Raw genomic sequence first — 26,553 nt, forward strand, 5'->3', positions numbered from 1 at the left:
TCCACAACTCTACATCATTGCTATGGTGGGATTCTAGCTTTGAAACTTGAGACTCTCATCCTAACAATATTGTGAGGCCATCCCCTCCTTCGAGCATGGGGGAGGAATCAAATGAAATTTTATTTTTTGTTGTATAGATAGGTCCCATGAGACTTTTAGATTATGACATGTGACTATGTATCCAAATCCAACAAATTTACTCTATAACCTCTTACCATAACATTTTTTTAAGGTACAAAAATAGAACATAGATCCAAGAAAGAAACTGGACAAAAACTAAGCTGAGTTGGGTGCCAAATCTACCTAAAGGATCTTCCTCAAATTGCAAAGGGATCTAAAAATAATACAAAATTATGCGTATTAGTTATGTTGATGCTGCACCCGACTGAGCCCTCTTCAAGCTGAAGACGATGAGTCTTACAAAAAGAGTTAGACGCGGGCTGGCTAGAGTACTGGGCAACCGCTTCCGATGGTTAAGTCAAACCGTGAACAATCTAAGGTCTATTGCCAAGAGAATACAAGACGATGTTCAGAATGTATTGGATACTTATTGGAGGGGTAGGTCCCTCCTCTTATAATGTTCATGTTACCTTTTATGTATTTGGTAAGTCTACTTAACGGTGGTTGCCGTTTCTCCGAGATCACGCCTTCCTATCGTTGATCCCGCTTGATCAGTAAAGGAGTTGACTTTCCTCATTGAGAATGGTTGCCATATTAGTCGAGTGTTCATCGCGCCTTGATCAAGCCAGTCGGCTCTCATCCCGACTGAATATGGAGCCCCAGCTGGGTATGACCAGATCGGTAGAAAACTCGTATCATGAAAGAACCGACTGGATGTGGAGCCCCAGCCGGGTCTGACCCGGTCGGGTAGAAAACTTCCATATCACCAAAGATGAACTAGGATAAAGTGGTACCTTCAACATCCAATCAACCGCTTTATTAGCTTCATGACCAACATGATTGAAGTGAATGCGACCACCACCCTGCACCTCTGTGCGACTATCATTAACCCCACCCCCGCTGGGTACACGAACCCGATGCAAGCAAGCTAATAGCTTTGGCTAAGTCAGATTCGATCCAAACCTACCTTTTTTTTTTTTCTTTTCCTTTTTCTTTGGTACACATCTGAACCGACCTCTTACCCTAACAAGTTAGACGTAATATTTTTTTTTTGGGCCCAAAAGTTATTCATAGTACATATATACGATGGGCAGAAAAAATTAGACTTCGATTGGGATTATTAAATAATAATCGAAATAAAATATTAATTGATAGAATAAAGACACGTAGCTGCGCGAGCGTAGATACATTTGATACAAGTCCTCTAGATTCCAATTCCAAATTCCCAGCTTTCGATTATTTCAGAATTTACCTCTGCAGAGGTTCAGAACAAAGTAAATAACTCTACACCTTCCGCTGAATTGAAGGTGAGAGCTTCTTGAAGTAAACCTAATTCTTCGAAAAGCTTTAGTTCCATCCTTTTTCTGTTACCCGTAGTCAATTCTAGACTGAATTTTAATTTCGTATTGATTGAACATAGGGTTCCAGGCTTTTTGTTGAAATTCTGCACCTCAGAATGGAGGTTTAATTTTCCTAGAAATTTCGTTTCTAAACGAAATCTTTCTCGCCTTTGGACAATTCAAGTTCTTCTTTTGGTATATTATTGTTAACGCATGTGCACTGGCGGTGGATTTTACATTTTCATTCCGAAAGCTTGAACTTTGAGCTATCGAAGGTAGCGCTAGGTGTAGGTTATCTGAAAGTTGTCAATTAGGTGTAGGTTATCTGAAAGTTGTCAATTCAAGTATGTAGAATCATTGTGGAATTGCCCTTTTGAATCACTATATCAGTGCATTGAGTTCTATACTTTTTTATTTATCTTTTGTTTCTTGTTTTTTGGTCAATGGAGATTAGTTTACATGTCAAACGAGAAGGATACTAATAAGAATTTGAGTTCTGAAAGCTTAAATTTTATAATTCAATGTGCTTGTGTATGTTTTGTATTTGCAAATTTTTAGCTCTCCTTCAATTCATTGTGCAACTTCCAAAAGGGTAGCCAGTTGTTGTAAACGATAAAAAAGGGGTATCATTTCAGTTGAGGGGCTTGGGTGAAGTATAAAAAGTATAAGCATTGTAAGCACTGATGTCATCCTCTTATGATACCTAGCCAGTGTGTGACAAAGTGGGATTTCTCTGCAAGAGGTTCAGTTTGGATGGTGATCAGATATTCTACTGCAATTTCAGACAGATGCTCAATAAATTGAAATTAGATTTTTGACTTCAACTGGATTTTAGGTTCCAATCATGATAAGTAATTCCTCAGTTTCTGGGTGTTGAAAATATAAAAAATGTGAAACCAAAGCCGAGCAAAAACAAATGGAAATCACAGAAAAGCAATCACACAAGGGTTATGTGCTTTGGCAAGATTTCCCGTGTCCATGTTGAGATGGGATCTGCTTCACTAGTACTGGAGATTAGGTAACTGGTTGTACTCCTGTTATAAGCTTCCACCTAATGGTACAGGCATTATATTGGCAGGAAAAAATTGACGTGGATGGGAATTTTGTAATCTTTTACTGCTGCACCAATATGAATGGATATGCATGGCTTCAAGTTGGCTGTTTTTCTACTTCTAGTCATTGGTCATAAACCTCCTGATGTTAATCATTTCCAGGGGCAGCATAGGGCCTATGGTTACTCCCCCAAACTCTTATGGCCTCTGGGTATTTTGGTAAATTTTGTTGAGTCCAAGTAGTGTGTCATTGGGTCCAGCATGTTAGTGGACCTTAGATCTACTTTTATTTTCAGAACTGAGTCAATATTTTTTAAGTCATTGAGCATGGTAGAAGAGCGAGATCTCGAGCGAGATCCCACCTTGAAAAACCGAGATCTCGGTCAAGATATGCCATTTTTTGGGCGTCAACTCGGTAGTACATCTCGGTGGGGTTTTAGGGTCCTAGTTGGGCTAAAACCTGGTATTTAGCCTAAGGCCTTTTGAACACACTAGTGGCCTTGGATTTGTGAGAAAATAGTTCTAAATATGATTTCTAAGTCTACCCATAGTGTGAAACCGAAATGTTGTAGGATTAGGGAATGCAAGATTATATAACATGTAATGTAAAATCTTTAAGGCATATAAATGAAAAGCAAGTGTATCAAATACATCAAATAACTTAAATGTAATCAAGATTCCATCCATATGAGTATTACAATCTTGACTTTCAAGTATAGAATGATAAAATTATACCACGATTAGAAGTTGTATATAAGTCATTAACACATAGTTCATAAGACAAGCAGAGAATGATTGAGCTTCTTTTGATGTTGTATATGTGCTAACTGCTAAGAGTAGTTGCAAGTGAAAATCTAAAATTCGCAAAAAATCGGCAAACATTGAGAGTTCCAGTGAGATATGGCGAGATTTGGGGTGAGATATAGCGAGATATGGTGAGATCTCGAGTGAGATATCCCATTTCGTAGAACTAGATCTCTATCTTGTCTCGGTTTATGAAAAAATCGAGATATTTCGCGAGATCTCCTACCATGTTATTGAGGAGTCCTTGTTATGGTAGGATTCCTAAGTTGTGAAGGAGTCCTCTAATGTTGTCCTAACTCTTGCAAGGATTCCATATTTACTCTCAGATTCTAATTTGGATCCTTCTAGAGTGAGATATGATATAATCCTTGTATGACTTAAGAGTCTTTAGTCAAGTTAGAGTTTCAATTAGAATTGATTGCAAGTTAGAATCCAAGTTGGTTTTATAAGTTGAGTCCTAGTGACTTTTCTTTTTAGAGGCTATAAATAAGTCTTAATTCTCTGTAATCAGCAAGTTGAATGCAATTAAGAAACATTGATTGAGAGTTTGAGGCAAGAGGAGTCATGGGTTTCCTTGGGGAAGCCTGCGGCAGCTACAAGTGTGAGTATTCTGCAATTTCTTCAACTTCTAGCAGCCTATCTTCAAGTACTACAGAAGCTTCAAGTTCCTCCCTTCAAGTAAGTTAACCCTAGCCTCTTCTCTACCCCTTCTTCCCTTCCTTGCACTCATGCAGCCCATCCCCTTCCCTCTTTTCTTCCCTATGGTAGCAGCAGCCTGTCCCCTTCTAGAAACCCTGGATCCCGACCCCATTCAACCTCTCCCTTCCCCTGTGGGGTCGCACCTTCGCCTACACCTCATTCCTACTTCTAGTTTCATTAGTTCTTCCTTTAGGTTTGAAAATTTCCTGCAATTTATCTTCAACCTTTAGAAATGCTAAACCTTAGTTTTATTGAAATTCACGTAACTCCCAGCCCCCATGTTTTTGCTGAAGCATCTTGTTCGTTCTTCATTATTCAAATTAATACTTAAGATGGCCTGCCAAATGATGAACATTATATGGAGCTTGGCCCATATCCATATTTCATATAAACAGTGTACTGCAGGTAACATATTGTTTTGAGAGATCCTTACCAACCTCAACCAAATTACATTTAAGAAGCCCAAGTTTTCTAGCTTGTTAGTAACTTAGTGAGTGCCTTCTCCTGTATCACCTTGAAAATATTAAGGCTGTAGGTACAGCATATATAACGTATCTGTATCTGACACCAATATTGAAATGCCATTGACTGGTCTTTTGGGTGTTCCTATGAAAATAGGTAAACTGTTTATTTTCTTTTTGGAGGAGGAAAGGGTGGGGTGGGGAGGCTTGGTTGAAGAACTTTAACTCATCATGACAAAAAAATGAATGTTTGAGACAATATTGTGCTTTCACGAATACCTTTGCTTCAATTGTGGGTTGGAGGATTAATATATCTAGCCTCTTTTCCATTGGTTCTTTTGGAGTTCTAGAATTTTTTGGTGTTTGGGTTAAGACGGCGATGAGTTTCTGTTCCTTTGCGGTGGCTGGGGATGGTACAAGTGATCTGGTATGGTTTGGGCTATTTCTTGTCGAAGGTGGTGTTTTGTTGGTTTGAGTGATTCATAACCCCCCTTGCTTCGCTTTTGGGTTTTGTTGCATTTTTTGTCCAGTTTTATCTATATCTCATGCTTTTTCAAATTGAAAGCTTTTTTACCCCTTCTATTTTTATGTTCTCTCGTCAAAGAGTCAATATCTCTCATCAATGAGAGCGGCATGATTGGTTCTCTTTTATGGTCTTCTTTAGGTGAACTGTCATACAGTGTATATGGGACTATACTAATACTGCTATATTACATTTCTCGATTCTGAATACAGATGGAACAGTCAATCTCTTTACTGACATTCAAAGGTTCTATTTCTGAAGCAATTGTGGAAGCAAAAAGGCAGAAAAAGCTTTTTGTAGTCTATATTTCAGGTAAGTTTGGTCTTCATAGTTTGTATTAATATGTTAGGAACATATTATTGAACAAATCTGTCTTATTTCTTACATTATCATTTCATGTCTTTGCGTAAATTTTTTTTGCTCTGTAGCATTTCATCTCCGTATATAAGACATTATAGCATTGAACATGTAATTTTGGTCTCATATGCAACCCTTAGTGATCAATTTATTGACGACTCATGTAAGAGAAAAGAACCTGAAATGCCTTGGTATTGGTGAATGGTTTGCTTTCGGGGTTTCTTTGGCCATGACATAGTTGATAAGGGACCATTATGGATATCTGAGCTACCTGTAAGGCTGGCATCTCTAAGGAGACCTTGCCTTATATCTGATGCAGGTAATTTACGAATCTTGTTGGTTGTAGGCCCAAAGAGTTATAAAGAAAATTTCAGACATGTGAGTTTCCAAGTGTAAGCTCACGTTCCTCTTCCTTTAGCAGCTGGTCCCCGTTGTAGTTTTAGAGGTAGAAGTCACATCTAATTCAGAAATCGCAGAAAATTGAAGGCTTAATGTTGAATATCATGGAACTATGATCGTCACAAATGAATGGGTATGCTTGGTGGTCAAAGTCAAGACTAGCCTTGTGCTGCCCTATTAGTAAAGAGGGACTGGATCAAGGCCTTAAACTATTGGATCAACAAAAGCTTCTCATGGTTGACTTTGTTCAAATTGGGGCGAAATAGGTTTCTTTATCTATCTGGGAAACTTCATTGCTAGGCCCATGTGGATATGGACTTCTGCAGATGCAATATTCAGGTCATCATATTTGTATCTTTCCATTCATGAAGAATAGAAAATATTTTCTTAGAGTTTCAGGTCCAACAGTCAAGTGCATGATAGATAAATCCGAAGAGCTCAACAAATCATGAATACCAAAATCCTCCTAAATCTTCATAACCTTAGGTTACCTGCAGTGTTCATCTTGAAATAGAAAACCTTCATGAAAAGGTACTTAAAAATTAAAGCGATTAGCAAATCCATGGTTCTGGTAGGGGCTTAGTGATGCAGTTAGATCACCTGAATAGGCATATTTTAATGGAAATATCCTAAAATTTTGGGTCTTTGTCTCTTTGATCTCATGTGCTTTTTATGTAATAGGCCACCTTTGATGGTCCTGAACTATAGGTACTAAGGCTGCATATAAGAATGCTATTATTAGCACTTATGCTTAAGTTTTTTTATTAGTACTTCATTCACCAGTAATTGTCATTAAGTGTTTCTATTGGGTTGTGTTACTAGTGATGTAGGTCCCAAGACCTACCCCAAGTGGAAGGCCAAGGGCAAAGGGAAACCCAGGCTTGCTGCACAGCATCAAAATGAACAATTTTGAATGGGCAGGGGTATTATGCTAGTTGTGCCCAAGTTATGAATTTGGATTATTTTAAAATTTAAATAGCCCAAGATGGGCTCCTTGTGATTCTTAATTATAAAACCCAGTTCAACTAAGACTTTTATTATCTCAACTAGATTTAGTTCTAATTCAGTTAGTTAGTTGGAGTCCAACTAGGACTTCTAATTCAATTAGGAATTATTATTTATCAGGCTATAAAAGCCAACCTCGCATGTATTAAATACAATTTTCAGATTGATATATTATTCAGCTTTTATAGGTCCTTTTGTTTGCCGTTCTAATGAGAAGAATGCATCCAGCATTATAAGGAACCTCCCAAGTGCTAGGATTTAGGGTGTCTTGTGAAGCCAAGCAGGGATCCTCTATGGCTGTGGATTTCAGGCTTCATTCAGATCATTCTATGACTTCAACAGAATTAATCAAGGCTCTTTCATCCAAGTAAGCGGCAGCCAACAATCTCCATCCTCCATTTCCTCTTCCCTTTTAATTTCTGTTTGAAACCCTACCCCATTTGATTCTTTCTCCATCAATCAAAAACCCTAATCTCATGTCTCCCAATTCTACCACCAGAATTCTACCAAATTCCAATTCCATCATTGTAATTGCCCATTAGCACTCGATCCTAATTGTAGCCCCTTCCATCCACCGTAAACCCTGATTCCTTGATGCCTTAATTCCCAAAACCCTAACCCTAACCCTAACTGTAACCCTAGCTTCAGCAGCCATCCATCAGAAAACCCCCCCAAATTTGGAGAGCATAACCTAGGTATACAGCCGTAGGTTTGATTCAAGTTTGAGATCAATGCAGCTTCAGCCAAATCAGTGAAGAAGCTTCCGTTCTGCTCTAAAAGCTGATTCTATTTGAGTATTTTCAGCTGGTGGATTATTGGCACTCACTCAATTGAGGGTTCATCAACTAGTTGTTGGAACTCTGCAAAAGGAATAAGTTAGACAAGGGAGTACCAGTTTGAGTCCAACACAGGATATATGTATAACAACAGGATAAATGTAATATGGATTGCAGATGTATGTTCAAGAGAAAGCACAATACCTTTCAGGTTGTGCATGGCTGCATATTTGTAGTTACCTTACTTTTTGTTAAGTGAGGTGGTGATGCAACTGTAGTTGTCTTTCCTCATGCTGAGTGAGAGATGATAGGGTACCTTTAATGGAAATTAAGATGGTAGTAATAGTGGTTTGGGCTTAGCATTCTAGTCACATGGAGTGGGCATTATGGTGGGAGGATCCATCAGACATAGGTTCCTCATTGGCATGTCTCATTTTGGGCCGGTGGCTGAGTTTAGCAGCTATGACAAAAGAAGTGCTAAGGTGATCCTGATATTTTGTTCAATTAATTTAACTGGGACATTTTTGTGTTTTGGCGGCTGAGCTTGTTGCTGTTGTGCGTACCCCGTGTTAGGTGGTATCTGGACAAGCAGGTGCTTGTGCATTGTTTGTGTGATCATTGTTACTCCTCCATTTCTCTAAATCAGTGGGGAGAAATCCAAAGCGTCTGAATTCGTTACTAGCACAAGAATGACGTGGCAATGTCCCATCCAAATAAGACCCTATGTAATGTTTAATCTGACAGCATAAGCTTGATAGAACCTCCCCAAGCTTGCCAAAGACACCTAAAAGATACAGTCATTTTCTTGCAGTTAAATTGAGAGCATTAGTTACTGCACTACTTATTCAACTAGACAACTCAACCGATTGTTCGAGGGCTCCAAAAAGAAATCGTTCAAAATTTGAAAATTTGATAGGGCTCATACTCTTTTCAAGGAGCTGTTCAGCAGTTTAAGATAATGCTTTATCAAAGTTCTAAGGGGAGCATTGTTTGCTCTATGAGCCGTCTCTTAAGTCAAAGACGACACCCAATTGAGGTTTTAGAGGAGCAACCTTCGCTTGCGGAGTTGTTTTTGATAGATTCCAAGATAAAATTTGATATAGGTTGTAGTGGGTGGCAAGGCTCGCTGGAGAAGCCATTTGGCGGAGTCTATGATAACTCTTCATCAAGGTTCTAGAAGGAACAATGTGCATTCAAATACTGTTCGACAAAGCCCAGGATCCAATCTCCTTTAATCTTCAATTAAGAATCTGAAATTTGTGTGCTCGTATTCCACCAAGCACTACTACATTCAGTGGAGTGTGATTTTTGTTGGGCTTGGGATAGGGGCTTGGTGTAATGTCAAACTAACCTAGAAACAAGACTGACTTCATCTAGCAGCCGAACTTAGCAGTTTAACGAGTCCTGATCACCTTCCCATTGGGGGAGCAGTATGTGCTCCCCCGATGTGTCTTTCACTGCAACTTTTTTTTATTATTCTTCAAATGCAGGCCCCACCCAAATTTGTGGTGTAAAAGTGTCTGGGGGAGCACAAACTGCCTCCTACCGGGGGCGGGGTTTGATTCCGACACCAGTTTAACATAACTGCCAATCTATAAAGAGGCCATGGTACTGAGAAGTCTATTATTAGATTGTCCCATTAATACCATCCTGTACTACCATAAATGCTGATCTCATGCTACCATCAGTACCGTGCTTATCACTATTAACATAGGCCCTATTGTTTGAGCAAAAACACCTCTTCAACACCCCACTTAAGAACAAGAGAGAGAACTACAGATTTGCCAAGCACTTCATGAAAGGTATCATGATTTTCCTTTTATCAGAACACAGACGTTTGCAATCCATTGATGTGAACCAGGTTGACCCCCCAGCCGAAACCCTGGCATGGGCCCTGAGGCCCCACCAAGGTGGTGCATCTAGGGCTGGCCGAACCCTAAAAGGAGTAGTTTGGTCAATTTCAGCCCCAGTTATCTGCTGGAATTTAATGTCAGAATTTTGATTTAATTTTCAGAGTCCAGTCTTATCTAAAAGTCTTAATTGATTTGTTAGTTGAGATCTTGAGTCCTTAGGAGTCTTTCTAAGTAGGACTCTTATAGATAAGTTAGTCTTTTATTTCAAGAAGAATTCTTTTTTGGTTGGTTGTTAATTAGTTGTAAAAGGGTATCCTAACGTATAAAGTAAACCCTAGTTAAGTTGGTTTCTAAGTTTTAGTTGAGTCCAAATAGACTCTCCCAGTTTTAGTTAAGTTCTTTCTTTTGGATGTAAGGCTATAAACAAGCCAGTCTACGGTTGAATATTAGTCTACATTGAATAAAGAATTGAGACCTCTTGTGGGTCGTGGCCTTCTTGGGAGGGCCATGGCAGATGTTCAAATATTCTTGTCTTCAATTGCAGCAGCCAAGCTTCAAGATCCAGCATCTTCCATCTTTAACAGCAGCATGCAGGTTAGTACCAGCAACCCCATCCCCTTCCCCCCACATCCAGCTGCCATTGCACCCTCCTCTTCTCTCTCTCTCTCTCTCTCTCTCTCTCTCTCTCTCGCTAGATAGGAAACCCCAACCCCTGCAATTGCAGCCCCTTATCCATTCTCCCCCACTCCTGCCACCACCCAAGAATACCCTCGCACCCCCTGCAATCCTCTCTAAACCCTTCCTTCCCATGCGATACCCCTAGCAGCACCCACACCCTCCCCTACACCTTGCAGCACCCCTCCCCCTCCTCTTTCTCTCTCTCGGCCCCCTCTCTGTCCCCTTCTAAGTCTGGCGGCAGATCTGAAAACCAGAGAGAAGGAAAAGAAAAAAAAAAAGAAAGAAAGAAGAAAGAGAGGAGAAGAAGAAAAAGAAAAGAAAGAAAGAAAAGAAAGAAAGAAAGAAAGATCTAGAAAGATTGCCCAAGAAGTTTCTCTTCTCTTTATCCATCCCTTTTTTATCATTCCTTTACCCTTCCCATCTTCCCTAGTGTGACTTTAGAAATCCTACTATCTAGTAAAGGATCCGTCTTGGGTTTTGATAAAATCCTAAATTTTCCTTTCCCAAATTATTCGATACATATAGATTTTGTTAAAACCCTAGCAACCGTTAGATCCCAATGTTGTTTCCTTATCTTTCCCTCCATTTCCTATCTAAATCAAAACAACCCATATCATTCCTAAGCGCTTCTCACAAGTTTCCAGTCACCCCTAGACGTCCCATAATATTTTCTATTTTCTTTGCTGGAAGATTATGGGCGGACCCTAAATTTTTAGTGAAATTTATCAAAAATCTAACCGTAAAATTGGGTTCACATCATCCATACTTGCATTTTATCCTGTTGCTATAAATTTATATAGTAGCTTGATTTAGGCATCGGAGTATCCTCTTCCGGGTCCAAACGGGCACTCCCTTGTCTATCTTCCTTCTTGTGCAGAGATCCAGCCATCGGTAGATATTTTCCGAACTGTTTCTAGATGCAGCAGGTTGGATTTGGATTCTATGATGAGCATGTTTTGAGGATATGTCCCTTAGTCTGTCACTTATTTTTGGCTACCTTATAAGTCAATGATCGGGTTAGGCCTTTCCTAAAGCACTATTTTGAGTTTCATTCCATTTAAAATCCCTTGTGTTTGATGAAGGTACCCTTGTGTGCAATCAAAGTAACTTGTTATCTTATCCAATCAAACCATCTAATCGTGTGAAACTCAGGTGTTCAATTGTTGCTTGTTCGTCCTTCATCTTCTCCATTGATTTAACTTTAGGTAATTAATTTTGGATCTGTTTCTGCAGCTCAGAATTCGAATTTGGCTTCTTATGTAAGTGTTTTTCTGAAAGAAATCTTATTAGAAAAATCTAGCCATATAGCTTCATGTTTGGGGATCTACTCAAGGGTTTAATAGAGGGATTCAACCAAAATTTCAGGCAGATGAGGCCTGCTGATCTGGAGTTATACCCAAATTCTAAATCTGCCTTTATTTTATGTTCTTAGTTTCTGCAGTTTGTTGACTGAATTGGTTTGATACTTCTACTAATCTGTTCTTGCCAGAGTTATACTCCATTATCAGAATCGACTGCATCTCTGACTAATATCTTAGTGTGAAATTATGGGTATTTTCATTCTCAGTAGGATTGTTCTTTATGTTCTGATTTAACCTTGAAACGATTTCAGAATTCAGAAACTGTTCTTCCCATTGTTATTGAATACGGATGGGGTTTAGTTCTATCCGCCAACCAATTTCATGCTATGTGATTTCTACCTGATCTAAGTTTTATCCTCTGAATAGAGGTCCTATTTTGGTACTGTTTTGATTTTCATTGATAGTGCGTCGGTGCCACATTACCTACCCCTAGTCAGGATCCTAGCCAATTAATCACCTGATCAATTGTGACCTTCACAGCAGCAGATTCTTTGATCATTTATTGGTTGTAGCCATGGTGGGAGATCTGGCGGACCGGAAACTCGGTTTTCATAAACACGAGATGAGATCAAGGGGGGGAGCGGGGGGGGGGGGAATCCCCCCCCTCCCCCGCCCCCCCTATATCCGCCCCAAAATCTAAACGAGAACTCTCAATTGTCACCAAATTTTTGGTAGATCTCAGCCAAAGTCACGATACTCTTAGCACTCTACAACATCAAAGAAAACTCAATCATCCTCTACTTGTCTTAGACTATGCGTTAATGACTAAAAAACTCTAACGGTTGTATACTTTTATCATTCTATTCTTGAAAGTTAAGATTGTAATACTTATATGAATGTTATCTTGATGACATTTAAGTTATTTGATGTATTTGATCACATGATTTTCATTTATATGCCTTAAGGTTTATATTACATGTAATAACCTTGCATTCTCTAATCCTACCAAATGGTGTTATATAAGTGTCGGTTCACATATGGGTAGCTAGTCATACTTAGGGCTGTCTCACAAATCCAGAGGACATTCCAGTTTCTTTCTCAAATGTGGCCCAAAAAATGGCTCTCCGAGTCCCCGAGATGGTCGAGATCTCGGTTTTTGTGGCGGTCTCGCCCCACCAGGTGTGCGACACCAAAACACAAAATGTTTACAAATTAAAAGAAGTTCAAAGGACCGAGTGAATGGATCTCTAAGATCATTGGATGATCAATACAGGGGGGGGGGGGGGGGGGGTTGTTCTAAGATCATTGGATGATCAATACATCCTCTTGCTTTCATATATAATTAGAGCATGGTGATGTAAATTGTTACTAGGGATTCCACTGGGCCTATGGTTGCTTCCCCAAACCCTAGGACCCCTAATCGAACTGGGGGTATTTTGGTATTTTTTTCCCTTTTGTGGTGTCTAGGTCTGGACCCCTTGGAATCCAGTTTGTTGTCTGGACCCTAGATCTATTTTTGTCATCTTATTTGAGTCTATATTTTGCACGTTACTGAAGAGTCCTTGTTTATGTTGGGTTCTCAGTTTGTGAGAGAGTCCAGTAGTGTTGTCCTAGTCCTTGAAGGAACCAACATGTACTCTTAGAATTTGGACTCCTCTAGAGTAAGTTATGAAGGTTCCTTGTGCAAGTTAAAATCCTAGTCAATTAGTAGTTTGAGTTAGAATTGGTTAGCCAGTTAGAGTTCTAATTGGTTTTCCAATTTTTGAGTCATTTTTGTGTTTTCTTTTTAGAGTCTAAATAAAGCTTCCATTCTTTGTAATTAAACAATTTGAATTGAATACAATTTCTGAGCTTGGAGGAAATCCAAGTTGTGTTCTTCTTGGGAAGGCCACGGTGGCTAAATAAAGCTTCCATTCTTTGTAATTAAACAAGTTGAATTGGATACAATTTCTGAGCTTGGAGGAACTCCAAGTTGTGTTCTTCTTGGGAAGGCCACGGTGGCATTAGGAGATCACGTTCTTCAATTTCCAGCATTATTCTTCAAGCTTCAGCAGCAATTCAACAACTACAGCAGCTTACTACCATCCCCAAGTGAGTACAGCCCCTCCTTCCCCATTCGAGCCCCTTCCTTCTCTAGTCCATCTGCAGGTATTCCCCTCCATTCCAGCGATAGCACCCCCCTCTCTTCTTTTGGAACTTCATCAAACCTAACCCTTAGCACCTCCTTTCACCCATAGTTGGATCACACCCTTCCCTAAATCTTAGTCCTGCTCCTAAGAATCTCCAATAAGCCCTCCCCCATTAGGTTCTAGAATTTTCTGCTATTCATCTTCAACCTTTGAAACACTAAACCCTAATTGAATTAAAACTGTCTCTCCAACCCTTACTCCAATCACCTTCCCCTTTTAGGATTAGCTTCCTGAACCTATCTCACACTTGATCCCAAACCCAATCCAAGAATCCCAAACCCTTTAGAACTCTTCAAAGCTATTCTAAAACAACTAGGACTGACCTAAACACACTAGAGCTAACCTGAAATTATAAATTAGCAACAATACCCTCTTCACAAGCCAAACCAAAATGCTAAACAGCATTCGCTAAGTCCTAACCCATGAAATCTAACCTGAAAAGGAAAAACAGCAGTAGCCGGACCTTCCTGTCACTCTTCCTAACCTTTCAAACCCCTAAGATTAAATCTAGACTGAAGTTCAGATCTGGAAACTCAGTTGCAGCATAGTACTAAGCCTGAAACACATACTCCTTCAATCCCAGCCTGGCCATTCCTTTCTTGGGTACTTTTGTTACTTTATACCCTAATCCTCCAAAAAATCTCCTACTGCTGGTTCACTGAGAGAGGATCCTGGAGTAAACCTACATCGAGGGCAACATAATTACAAGGCCAACCCTAGAATTTTGGTTCAGATCACGAGTGGGGTATAGATATTAGATGTGTGCAAACTTTGACTCGAAATAGGAAATGGCTTCAAAGACATCTTTATGAAACTAGACCATGACCACATATACACAAGGGACAAAGGACCAATAGGCATATATATCAACTCTAGGTTGGTTTAAAAGGGAAATAGTTCAATTCAGTGCTGGATCTGCATCAGAAATATATCCACAAATGCACTCTAACGTAGAAAAATCTATTTATTACTTTCTTACAGGCTTGCATTTAAAGCAGAAAAATAACATGTAAACCTAGTTGAAGCATGAAACTGAATATAACTTACAAGTTGAATTCGAACTCTTCGATGCAGGTAACACAAACAAATAAAGTACTAAAATAGTAAATGCTAATTGCTAAATAAATTAACTAATCATACTTGCTTAGTATGGTGGTCACCCAGCCAAGTGATAAATACAAAATATTAAATACTAAATACTAAACAAATTAGCTAATCATACTTCGACCAAAAATCACTGAATGGGTTCTTTTTGGGTTCTGGCCTCCAAAGCTTAGTATGATGGTCACCCAGCCAAGTGATACTGCATCAATTGTCCTCCTCCGTAAAGAATTCAAACTCCAACAAGTTCAGATGAGGTTCATGAATTCCATTTGAGTCAACTCACCGTGGGAGGAATGTTGAGTTTGATAGATAGGTCTTTTGTGGGGAGGAATTTCATCTCAAGTTCATCATTCGGAAAATAATATTTTTTTTCAATAACCAAGTTCTTGCCATTCTTGTGAATCTGTGATACCACCAGGGGAATCCAAAAAGAATGCGGCAGATTGTTAAGAAAATCTCACTGCACTTGATCAATCCTCCTACCAATAGAATATATAAGCAAACACTTTCATTAACCTTTTGGGTTTGTGTTGTTCACCCATTCAACCTTGTTCCATCTTCAAACCCAACTTTCAAATAGCATCTTCCACACCAGCATTAGTACAAGTGTACAACTGCCCAGGTTGATGCCTTATCACACAGGTTGTCATTGTGTCACACATGGTCCAAAAAAGTACCATTATGAAACCAATCTTTATTTTATTCTTTAGAAACTCGCTGCGTAGTCAAGAGAGGGAAAATACAACAACAACAACAACAACAACAGCAAGCCCTTTCTCAACTAAATGGGGGTTGGCTACATGGATCCTTCCCTTCCAATTAGTTCCATTTGAACCTGTTAGGACCCTAGGGATGAGGCCTTGTGGAATGAGGGTTAGTTAGGGTTACCTTTGAGATAATAAATAGAGGGAAAGAGGGAAGAGAGAGGGATCGAATTTTGGAGAGTCTTGTGGGCAGCCGTAGGTTGAGGGAACACCGTGAGGTGTGGGGGGGGGGGGACTGGCACCATAGAAACCAGTGTTATCTTGTTATTTCTGGCATTCTTGTATGAATTTTTGGGAAATATTATTAGGGTTTCATCAATTGGTATCAGAGCTGTAACGATCCAGGGAGGTGATGGCACTGCCTTTGTTTTCTGGTGAAGGAGGAGTTCAGAGATGGATTTTAGAGGTTCTTCTCTTCTGCTGGGAGAACCAGATCGAGGAAGAGCAGTGGTTGGGGGTAGCGATCCAACATCTGGAAGGAGAGGCACTTGACTGGATCTATCACAAGAATTGGACGGCATTTTCTTGAACGGGATTCAAAGAAGCCCTGAGGTGTGAGTTTAGCGACGGGAGACAACCGACATCAAATTTGGAGATAGACAACAACCAGGTTGAGAAGTATCGAATGAAGGATGAAGTATTGCCGGCTACGGAAGTCACGAATCACCAAACGTGGAGCAAAAAGATGAAGATAGGATTGAGTGAAGATACCTATTGGACCAGAGTGGAGGAGCAATATTCTGCTATAAAATCGAGATGCAGTGAAGTGAAGAAGCATAGAAGGAGGCCAGGTACAATCGACGGCAAGTTGCAGGTGGCCAAAAATTCTATTCGCAGGAAAGGAAGAAGATGGTGGAGTTTTAGGGTTTTTGAGGTTGGTTCGGCTCAACCCAAACCGGTCAATCAGTTTGGTTCAAACATTAAGGGCCAAGGAGCTTCTAATTCGGGCCCAATTCAGGTATGCTTAGAATCAGATTTAGAGCCCAAGAGATCCAAGTTCAAAGATTGGGCCGTACGTTTTCCTAAGAAACCCCCTTGGGCCCAACCCATTCCATTAATCCCCAGCCCATCGTATTTCATTAACTCAATATCCAACCCATATTTGTTAACCCATGATTTTAAGTGTTCATGTCTAGCCCATTTAATAGAACTATTTTGGGCCCATTACAGTTTCATTACCCAAAACCCAATCCCTACAATCAAACCAACGATCAGCCCATTACTCTTCACCCATGGGTTTAAGTATTTGGACCTTACTCCTTTTCATCATCACTCATGGGCCTGGCCCATTTCGTATACCCAAAATCCAAGCCTTTTTAGCATTACTTTAAACCCAAATAATTCAAACGGGTCAAAACCCAAACCCAAACCAAGCCTGAACCAAGAACTTGCCAGCAAATGGTCCAACCGAACCAACAAGTTGGGGAACCATCGTCTTCAACCTCTGAACTTCAGAATAGAAAGGGAGGTGGCAACGTTGGGGCTGCAGCGACTGAGGAAAATCCATCGTCTTCCAACAGCTGCACGTAGGCTCCTTGAGATGCAGGGGTGCGATGGGGATTAATTTTGTTGTAGGCAAAAAAAAAAAAAAAAAAAAAAAAAGAAATGCTCTAAGTCTGATTTTGAGCAGTGGGTGTGTTACTCAGCCTGGGAGGACGATATTGAATTACTACGGTTATGCGGCACCATCATATGATACGACTAAACTTCAACAATTCCATCACCTTGGGGACAAGGTGATTTTCGAGGGGTCGGTAGTGTTAGGACCCTAGGGATGAGGCCTTGTGGAATGAGGGTTAGTTAGGGTTACCCTAGGGATGAGGCCTTGTGGAATGAGGATTAGTTAGGGTTACCCTAGGGATGAGGCCTTGTGGAATGAGGGTTAGTTAGGGTTATTTGAGATAATAAATAGAGGGAAAGAGGGAAGAGAGAGGGATCGAATTTTGGAGAGTCTTGTGGGCAGCCGTAGGCTGAGGGAACACCGTGAGGTGTGGGGGGGGGGTGACTGGCACCATAGAAACCATTGTTATCTTATTATTTCTGGCATTCTTGTATGAATTTTTGGGAAATATTATTAGAGTTTCATCAGAACCCATACTAGATACAAGCCCTTAGCCACGCATGTTGTTGCTCACCAGTTTTGTTAAGGTTATCTTAGGTTTGCCCCTAGTTCTTCTAATTCCTTTGGTTTGGATTAAATTACTTCTCTCTACAGGGGTGAATAACTCTGCAATATTGTCATTTTTCATCACTCTTTCATTATCAACCTCACTATGGTCATGCTCACTTTCAGTCATTAGATTGGCTGCTGTTGTTGGTGGTCACTTTTTTAGTTTGAAAGTTATGTTGTGCTTGTCAATGTAAGCTAATTGGTTAGGGCATTGATTAGTCTTATGTCTATACCCTTTGCACATTAAGTACTTGATAGTAGAAGAGTTGTTGAAGCCATGCTGAGATGGAGACTATGGCCTATTAGGCTGTAGATTGCCATGGATGAGCAAAGGCTTTTTGATTTTCTAAAGGACTTCCTCTTGGGAAGAAGTTGCTGTTCTTAAGTGCTACCCTTGGCAGAAGTGTCTGGAGAATTTCTTCGAGTTTATGGTTGTTTGGAATTTCTTCTACTGGATATGCAACATGTACAATGTCTTCCATTGTAGGTGGTCAACTAGTTTGGATTCATTGTTGTTTCCTTGTTTAGCATGCTTGGGATTACCAATGTGTTTCTTGATTTTTTTTTATTTCCTTTCAGGTCATATATTCTTATGATGGAACTGAAGACTGTTTTACAGACTGGAAGTTCCTTTCATCTGTCTATTTTCATTTCTCTAGGCTAATTATATTTAAACTTCCATTTCAGGGGAAGACAAAGATTCGATGCTTTTGGAGCAGTCAACGTGGATGGATTTAAATGTGAGCTCATTCGTCTTTCCCCCATTCAATATTTTATCAGGATGCCTAGGCCTAGGCAATGCATTTTTTTTCTTTCTTTCTTATGTATAGTAAATGATGGTTTCTTATTGGAGCATCTTGGACTTTATTCAGGTGGCAGAATCAATCTCAAAGTGTTGCATTTTCTTGCACCTTCCACAAGAAAGTACTGAGGCAGCACAATTTTCTGCCATATGTATCCTTAAATGACAGTATGCTTTTAATGCTAGATTGGGATCGATTCTCTTCTTTTGCACTCATAATATTGAACAATTCTTTGGTTACACCAGATCCTATGAAGTTACTACAAAATTGGCTAGGGATATTTACATTAAGATCAGAGTTGTTAGATAACATTTTTGTTCCCCCAAAGAAAACTTTTTGGCATTTAATCTGTATTTCAATCTAATACATGCAGTACATTTTATACCTTGCTATGGATCATTTTACAAATTATATACCTGATGTAAACTGTTTCCAGGTGTTTCACAGGGCCTAGGGTTGCTTCGCCAAACTCTAGGACCCCTAATTCAAACCAGGGGTATTTTGAGAATTTTACCAATTTTCGTGGTGTCCAAGTTTGGGTCCCATTGAGTCCAGTTTGTTGTCTAGACCCTATGTCTACTTTTGTTTTCTTTGGATTAGTATTTTGTGAGTTATTGCATAGTCCTTGTCTAGGTGTGTTTCCCAGTTTTGTTGGGATCCCCTAATTTGAGTCTACTTTTTATAGGACTCCATATCTACTCTTAAAATCCTAATTAGATCCCTTTAGAGTAAGTTATGATAGACTCCTTGTTTATGATGGAGGTAGTCAGTCAAGTCAGAGTCCTATTGAGATCGAGAAGTTAGTTTGTAGTCAATTAGGCTTCCTACATAGAGTCCTATTTTATTTCTTATTTGAAGCTATATATATAGCCTCCTTACTTTGTAATTAACATGTTGAATTGAACAAAATTATCCAAGGTTGGAGACGAGCAAAGTCGTGGCTTCCTTGGGAGGGCCACGGTGGATTTAAGAGTGTTTCTTCTTCAATGAAAGAAGGACCAACGACGATTCTATGCTAAGGAGGAGGAGTGGGAGTAGTTAGTCAAGTCTAGATCGAGTAAGTTAGTTTGAAGTCAATTAGGCTTCCTACAGAGAGTCCTATTTTATTTCTTATTTGAAGCTATGCATATAGCCTCCTTACTCTGTAATTAACATGTTGAATTGAAGAAAATTATCTAAGGTTGGAGACAAGCAAAGTCGTGGCTTCCTTGGGAGGGCCACGGCGGATTTAAGAGTGTTTCTTCTTCAATTTCAGCAATATTCTTCAATTCCAGCAGCTTCTGTCAATTCCAAGTGAGTAATACCCACCCCAGCCCCTCTCTAACCCCTTCCCCTTGTCCTAAGCTACCCATGAGCTCCTCCCACGGTCCCACCCTTCTTCTTCCTGTGGCAGCAGCAGCTGCCCTCCCCTAGAACTCCTAGATCACTCATCCCCATTCCCTCCCTTCTTCTCCATACAAGATCGCAACCTCTCCCTCCCTCTATGACTCTATCCCTACTTTAGTTCCCTCAAAGGCCTTTCATCAGTTAGGCTCCAAAAATTCTGCAATTCATCTTCAACCTCTGGAAACCCTAAACCCTAGTTTTGTTAGAACTCCTATATCTCTCCGACCCCAACTCCAATCACCTTACCCTTTTAGGATTAACTTCCCCAACCCATCTCCCACTCGATCCCAACCCCCATCCCAATCCTAGATTCCTAAACCCTGTAGGACTCTTCAAATTATCCTAAACCAACTAGGACTGACCTAACCCAAATAGGATGATAGGATCAACCTGGAATTACAAATCTCCACTTCCTAAGCCCAACCATAACCCTAAAACAGCATTTTCTGAGCCCTAACTTCTATTTTCAGTTCTGGAATTGAAGTACAGAGGCATCCGAAACTTCAAGACCCTGCAATTCAGCCTTAAACCCTTGAAACCTAAGCCTAGATTATTCCCAAACCTGAAATGAAATTACAGCATCAAAACCTAATTTCCCTTGTTTCTAAGTCTGGCCGAACCCTTCTTGAGTACAGTTTTGTTACTTTATAACCTAATTTGTTCAAGAAATCTCCTATGAGACTGCTGGTTACCTGAGAGAGGATCTTGGAGTAAAGCTAAATCTAGGGCAACATCATTAGAGGTTAAACCCTCAAATTTTGGTTTACATCAATACCTGGAAAAAGATGTTCTCTCTAATAGAAATCATTCATTTTCAGAATAATTTTTTCTGCATGACTTTCGTACCTAGCCTCATCCCTTAGCATATTCAACCTGAAAACAGGGTGCTGATGCGTCAGATTGGGCAACTCAGAAAAGCTTGAACACCATTACACATGCTGAATCCAATGTAGTTATAGTTTTGCTTAAGCAAGCCCTCTGGCAAATTCAGGGTGTTGGTATAATGTGGCTCCCCCTGCCAAACAGTACGGAATCAATATTGGTTTGTAGTGATTTAGATGTTATTGACGAACTTCTTCTACTTAATCTTGTCTTTATTTTATTATTTTACTATTATATATATATATATATATATTTTTTTTTTTTTGGGGGTCTGTTGGAGGGGCTTGTCACCAATTTTAAAATTGGAAAGGTCACTATTAAATATGGCGATTACATATTTTGGAAGATGGAGCAAAACATCAAAAGTGTTTCTGGTTCTTTTAGATATTTGAAGAGTCGTAGGGGCAAACTAAGAACAAGAAATAGATGGGTCAACAGCAACTTACAGATTTACAATAAGTTTGTAGTCTTTTCAAATCTACCTTTTGATGCACAAGGCATTTCATGGATACATTGGTTTATGTTTTCAGTTGAAGAAGAAAAATGCTTCTGGGATAAGGATGAAGATGGGCAACTTCTCTAGGTCTCATTTCGGAATTTTAGGTCTAATAAAGTTCTGAAACCTGCCTAGGGTCCTGCTGTTCCAGGTTCAGGAAAATGCTCTTTATAGTGTGCCTAAAACTAAAATAAATTATTATGAACAAGGAATTAGAGAAAGTCAATGAGTAGCAAACCAAATCTTGTGTAAGTCATGGAAATAAAGATATTTGCTTTGAGTTCCCCCCATGCAGGATTGTGAATTGCTATTATTTCTTTGTGGCAAGTAATTTGTTTAATGAGATGGGAATTATATAGCAGCCATAGAAGAAGAAAGGCCACACCATAACTTTCAAGAATAACAAAAACACCAAAGAAAGGGAAAACAGTAACTGATAGCAGTCTCCTGCTCGGTGAAGAAGCTGATTAGGAACTCCAGGACCACGAAGTGTTGGTAATGTAACAACTAACAAGGAGATGGTATGTTTCTGTTTTTCAGGCCAGGTTTCAGAATTGGATACTAAATTATTTCGAAATCAGATTTGATTGTGTTACTGTGGTTTATATGACAGAATGCTCCATACAGTTTTGATTATTTGAGAGATCAAACCTGCAGAACCCTGGAATTAGACACACGGTTAAGAATTCAGAGTTTGATTATTTTATTGGAATCAATAGGAATTAGAGATTCATGATAGGAATTATGTACTATTCCATGTCTTAAGACCTAACAGTTTGATGAATAATCAATTGAGATTGGTCCTGTAAATGGACATGAACAAGCAAGCGTCTTTTCATTAAGCATGATATACTTGGAGCCAACATGTTCCATAAGTTGTATGGCTTAGCATGTCTTTGTTGCTGGTTTTTCCTTAGTGCAAGCAAGAATGTTTTCTTACATGAACTGGACAGATCCACAGAAATCAGTCCCTTGTATAACAGCTATTGGATACAACGGAATACAGATGTGGCAGAATGGTGAGATACTCCTGTTTTGTGTGCACGCATGTATTTTCTAGAGTTTAGTTGACACATTTCTAATGTCGTTTTCTATGTTTTTCGTACTAAATTTTCTCCAGAAGGTTATATAAGTTCTGAAGATCTGGTTTCTTGTATAGAGAAGGCATTGCTGAGTCTCCATAACCAGGTTTTGTAGTTCAGTGAATCTTGATATTGTTCAGTGTCTATCGGCAGAAAAATGTTTATATTTTGATAAATTTAATGTGTAACAAGAAAACAGCGATTTACATTATGTGGTGGCTTGCAGGAAACAACTGCTGCTTTCCTAACTGCAGCACTGGCAGTTAAGAATCCTGAAGTGATGAATTCTCAGGTTTCAAATGTTGCCTTATCTGCACAAGGAAGTCCTTCAATCAATGATATACCATCATCTTCAACAGAGAAACCTCTACAAGTTGCAGACAACAAACAATTGGTGACATCTGAGCTAGTGGGCAATGGTTCTGAGCCTGCACAGGTCAATCTATTCATATAATTACTTCACCATGTTGGTAAATTAGATAATCTGTTGGCTTATGATATTTTGTGGCTCAAATCATCAGTCTAATTAATTATCTGTCAACCCTTTATACTAATTATCTGTCAACCCTTTATACGTTGGTGGTAATTCGATTTTAGGTTTATACCATACTGAAGGGCAGTTACTTAACTGCTTAGTATAACGATTTTGTCACTCATTGGACTGCTTTTTTTTCTTTACCAGTCGTTGGATAACTACCTATGATTTATTTTACAAAATGCCCCTTATAACAGGGGTCATCTTCTAACCGTTGTATTTGATTGAAGTAGTTGCACAGCAATGTATAATTAAATAGAAACAAATTTACTTTCCATAGTGAAGATTCATTTTACATTTATGTGAGCATGTTGTTTTTTTAATAAATTGAGCATCCACTTATATTTATTTGAAGTAGTTGCACAGCAATATATAATTAAATATAAACAAATTTACTTTCCATAGTGAAGATTCATTTTACATTTTATGTGAGCATGTTGTTTTTTTAATAAATTGAGCATCCACTTATATTTATTATACATATTGAGCAGATAAATGCAGAGGCCCCTGTAGTCGCCTCTTCACAACTAATTCATGACCATGAATTGGTGGGCAGTAAGGATGAACAGCCACCTTCATCGAATGAAGTATCTAATAAATTTGAGACTCCTGCAACAGTTGTTCCAGACAACTGTGGAGTTCAGTCTAGGTCTTTCAGTCCTGGGGTTGACTGTTCTGCACCTCAATGGAACACCTCTATGAATGATCATAGCTCAGAAGTTTCACAAGCCAGTGCAGAGAAAATGAAAAATGATGTGGGAAATAGCTTACAAAAAACAAAGTCAGAGGTTCATCCAAGAAGTTCAGAGATGGTTGGTAATGATGCAGGTAACAGCTTGACAGATGTGATGACTGATATGTTGGATAATGGTGGTGCTATTAGCAAATCGAGTGACGTTCATTTGAACATCCGATTGCCTGATGGTGCAAGCCTTCAGAAGAAATTTACTGTTGCTGACACATTGAATATGGTCAAGGATTATGTGGATGAAAACCAGATGGGAATAGGGTCATATGAGCTAGCCATTCCTTACCCAAGGAAGGTGTTTGGTGTGGATGGTATGAATATCAACTCACTTTGCTTATACCTTATTTGATTTTCATTGTTGACTAGTTTTATCTTTGATGATACTGTTGCTGGTATAGAGTGCCTTCCATAAGTTCCACCGTTCATGCTCTTTTAGTCTGCGGTATAGCTTCTGGAAGTAGATATTTCTCCTTCCAATTTGAAAGGTTGGAAACTTGTAAAGCAGCCTGTAATGGTTGTTTTTGATTGCTCTATTGAAACAACTAGGTCGTGGACCAGGATCAGAAGCTGCTACTTTCAATTTAGCAAAATCCGATGCCCTTTTACTTAAAATTGTTTTTCTAAGTTTTCTGCTGAAGCTTGTGTCTGGATTTTAGGCCCTTTTCCCCTGAGGTCCACCACCACTCTCACCATGCTGCTTTTGAACTGATTCCCATTCCCAATAGTTGACAGCTCAGCTCATGGGTGATGTTATTTGTGGTAGCTAAAATCGTAGTTCTTTTGAAACACAATTGCTTCCTGCTAATCTGCTAGCAGTTTTTACATTATCTCTATTATCTTGTTATTGCTTTGTAGGCATTAAATTTTCTTTTTGAATGAATTTTTTTTTTTTTTTTTTTTCATGAGGCCGACAAAAATACTACTGCCCTGTCTCAGCCTGATCCAACCACCCTGAAAGGTCCACCTGTTAGGGGTAGGAAGCCTTCCTGCATACAAGCCTGAAATCCTACCCAGTGCTGGCTCATATAAAATTCCAGAGAGAGGAGTTTCAGCATGTGATAATGTCTCCCACTCAATCCTTGAGCATTCTTGATCAGGGGGACCCTCACTTCTGCATGGAAACCACATTGCAGCTTCCTGCGCAGCCCCTATGGCACTTGGTGGAGTATCCTATACCCCTACAACTCGCTTTGGAGTTCCCCCAACTGACATCCAAACCACCCCAAAAGTTGCAGCAATAAGGAGGAAATCTTACCTTGTACATGCCCAAGATCTTTCTGGGAGCTGGTCAATGTGGGATATGCAGGGAATAGTTTTGTGAGTCTTTGACAACCCATTTCTACATTGAAGTGAGCTCCTTTTACCACAAAAGAAACAACAATCATAGAAAATGCTTGCTCTTGTTATAAAATTCCCCTTCCAGTTCGCATAAGTTGAGGATTGATAATGGAAAAAGGGTCATGGGTGGGGGAGGCCATTCTATTGGGAAGTGACTTAAGACACCATCGGTGAAGGTTGTAATTGTACTACAAGGAAAATATGGCTACTATTTTCTTCAATTTAGTCCTTTTCATGAGTTCACATACCAATTTGAGAAGTTCCTTTTTGAATTACCAGATACTTACTATTTCCTTATGGCAATTATATTTTTTGCAGACTCGAGCAAAACATTGTCAGAACTGGGACTCAGTAATAGACAAGCATTGATTGTTGTTCCACGTCATTCAGCTGCTAAGACCCATGGGAAACAGTCGTCATCCTTTGAACAAAGTAGTTCCTCTCGTCAAATTGATCCTTCCACTGGCACCAATGGGGGATATTTTGGATATGTGAGGAGTATACTGTCTTACATGAATCCCTTCTCCTATCTTGGTGGTAATGCTGGTTCACCGACTTCTTTGCAGGAATCAAATGATGGCTTGTGGCAGTACCGTGAGTTTTCCCCCTCCCTTTCACCAGTAAATAGTTTTTAAAATGCCAAATCTTGACAAAGTTTCTCTCTAGCTCATTAATTTGGCCGATTGTTCTGCAATTGTTGTATTTTGCCATTAGCTGTATGCTTGTACTCAACTACATGCAGATGCGTGAAACTTTTTGAGTCTGTTGTTCTGGTATGTGATCAATCGGCGGGGTGGGTCATGAATTGAATGTCTCGGTTCATAGATTCAGTTAACTGCATCTCTGGCCCTTGCGGATTGCTCTTCTTTCTTAGAAAGGCTTCTCATTTGTGATTGATAACTGTTTGCTTTCTCACTATTTTAAAATATTTTGTAGGTCCAAATCCTTCCATGCAGAATAACTTGAGGGAAAGGACCCAACCCTTTAATCCACTGGGTCAGGGAATCCCTTCTACTGGAGCAAGTTCTAGCAAGAACAAGAAACCGACTTCTGGTTTTGGAAGCAATATCCATACGCTGAAAGATACCGAAGATGACAAACCATTTGATGGCAAAAATGCCTTCTGGAATGGCAACTCGACTCAGTATGGTGGTGACAGCGACAGAAGGTGAGAGCTTCAAGATACTTTTACCATCCAACATAATCTGGTGCCACATTTATGTTGAGCTGGTAGCTATGTTTGGCCTGAATTATAACCAGACCCTCTCATTCAAGGAGACCATGAAGGGTTGGACGCTAAGAACACTGCTGCAATTTTTTAGAGCCTGGTAATGTTTGGAATCAATGCTTTAAACCTCAATGTTCATTTATCCTTTGTTAGACCAGGCTAGCTTTGTTAAAGTGAGGGATATATCCAAGGGCCACTTTTCATGCTGCAACTTTATTACTATATATGACTTGTAAATAGTATAAATATTATGCATCTAAGTAATAAATCTTCGTTTCAGCATTGCTTAAATCTTGATCTTGCCACCTTAGTTGATATCGTAACTTGTCGGGTGAAATTTTATGGTGCTACCAAAATAACTAGTCTTTTTCCAATTAAATGGGATCTGCTACAAGGATTCTTGCCTTCTAGTTGGTTCTATTTGAGGTCATATTAGATACAACTTAGACCTAAGTTACGT

The 26,553-nt window shown here is 39.4% G+C and overlaps 1 protein-coding gene across 2 annotated transcripts; it reads left to right on the forward strand.

Annotated features, from left to right (window-relative positions):
• Positions 1-1,305: 1,305 nt before the first annotated feature.
• On the forward strand, positions 1,306-26,553 carry LOC149019109 (Ubiquitin-like superfamily protein). 2 transcript variants are annotated; one of them, XM_089153177.1, is made up of 10 exons: positions 1,306-1,427; positions 5,212-5,311; positions 18,283-18,335; positions 18,468-18,549; positions 22,116-22,181; positions 22,286-22,350; positions 22,471-22,680; positions 23,271-23,838; positions 25,184-25,459; positions 25,802-26,553. In XM_089153177.1, exons 2-10 carry the CDS (start codon positions 5,212-5,214, stop codon positions 26,035-26,037), a joined length of 1,656 nt encoding a protein of 551 aa, XP_089009303.1. In that variant the 5' UTR covers positions 1,306-1,427; the 3' UTR covers positions 26,038-26,553. The 2 variants fall into 2 exon arrangements, with proteins under 2 accessions (XP_089009303.1, XP_089009302.1); XM_089153176.1 differs by having other exon boundaries at positions 22,283-22,350; positions 25,802-26,552.

This window comes from Hakea prostrata, chromosome 4, assembly GCF_041222555.1.
Source record: "Hakea prostrata isolate BN-2017 chromosome 4, UWA_Hpros_2, whole genome shotgun sequence".
In the NCBI taxonomy this organism is placed as follows: domain Eukaryota; kingdom Viridiplantae; phylum Streptophyta; class Magnoliopsida; order Proteales; family Proteaceae; genus Hakea; species Hakea prostrata.

Bases quoted from the DNA above. Each gene is read 5' to 3' on its own strand.
- LOC149019109 (XM_089153176.1), top strand. From the start codon at position 5,212: ATGGAACAGTCAATCTCTTTACTGACATTCAAAGGTTCTATTTCTGAA. The intron at 22,351-22,470 runs GTTTTGTAGTTC...GGTGGCTTGCAG, and splicing joins TGCTGAGTCTCCATAACCAG to GAAACAACTGCTGCTTTCCT. The intron at 22,681-23,270 runs GTCAATCTATTC...CATATTGAGCAG, and splicing joins ATGGTTCTGAGCCTGCACAG to ATAAATGCAGAGGCCCCTGT.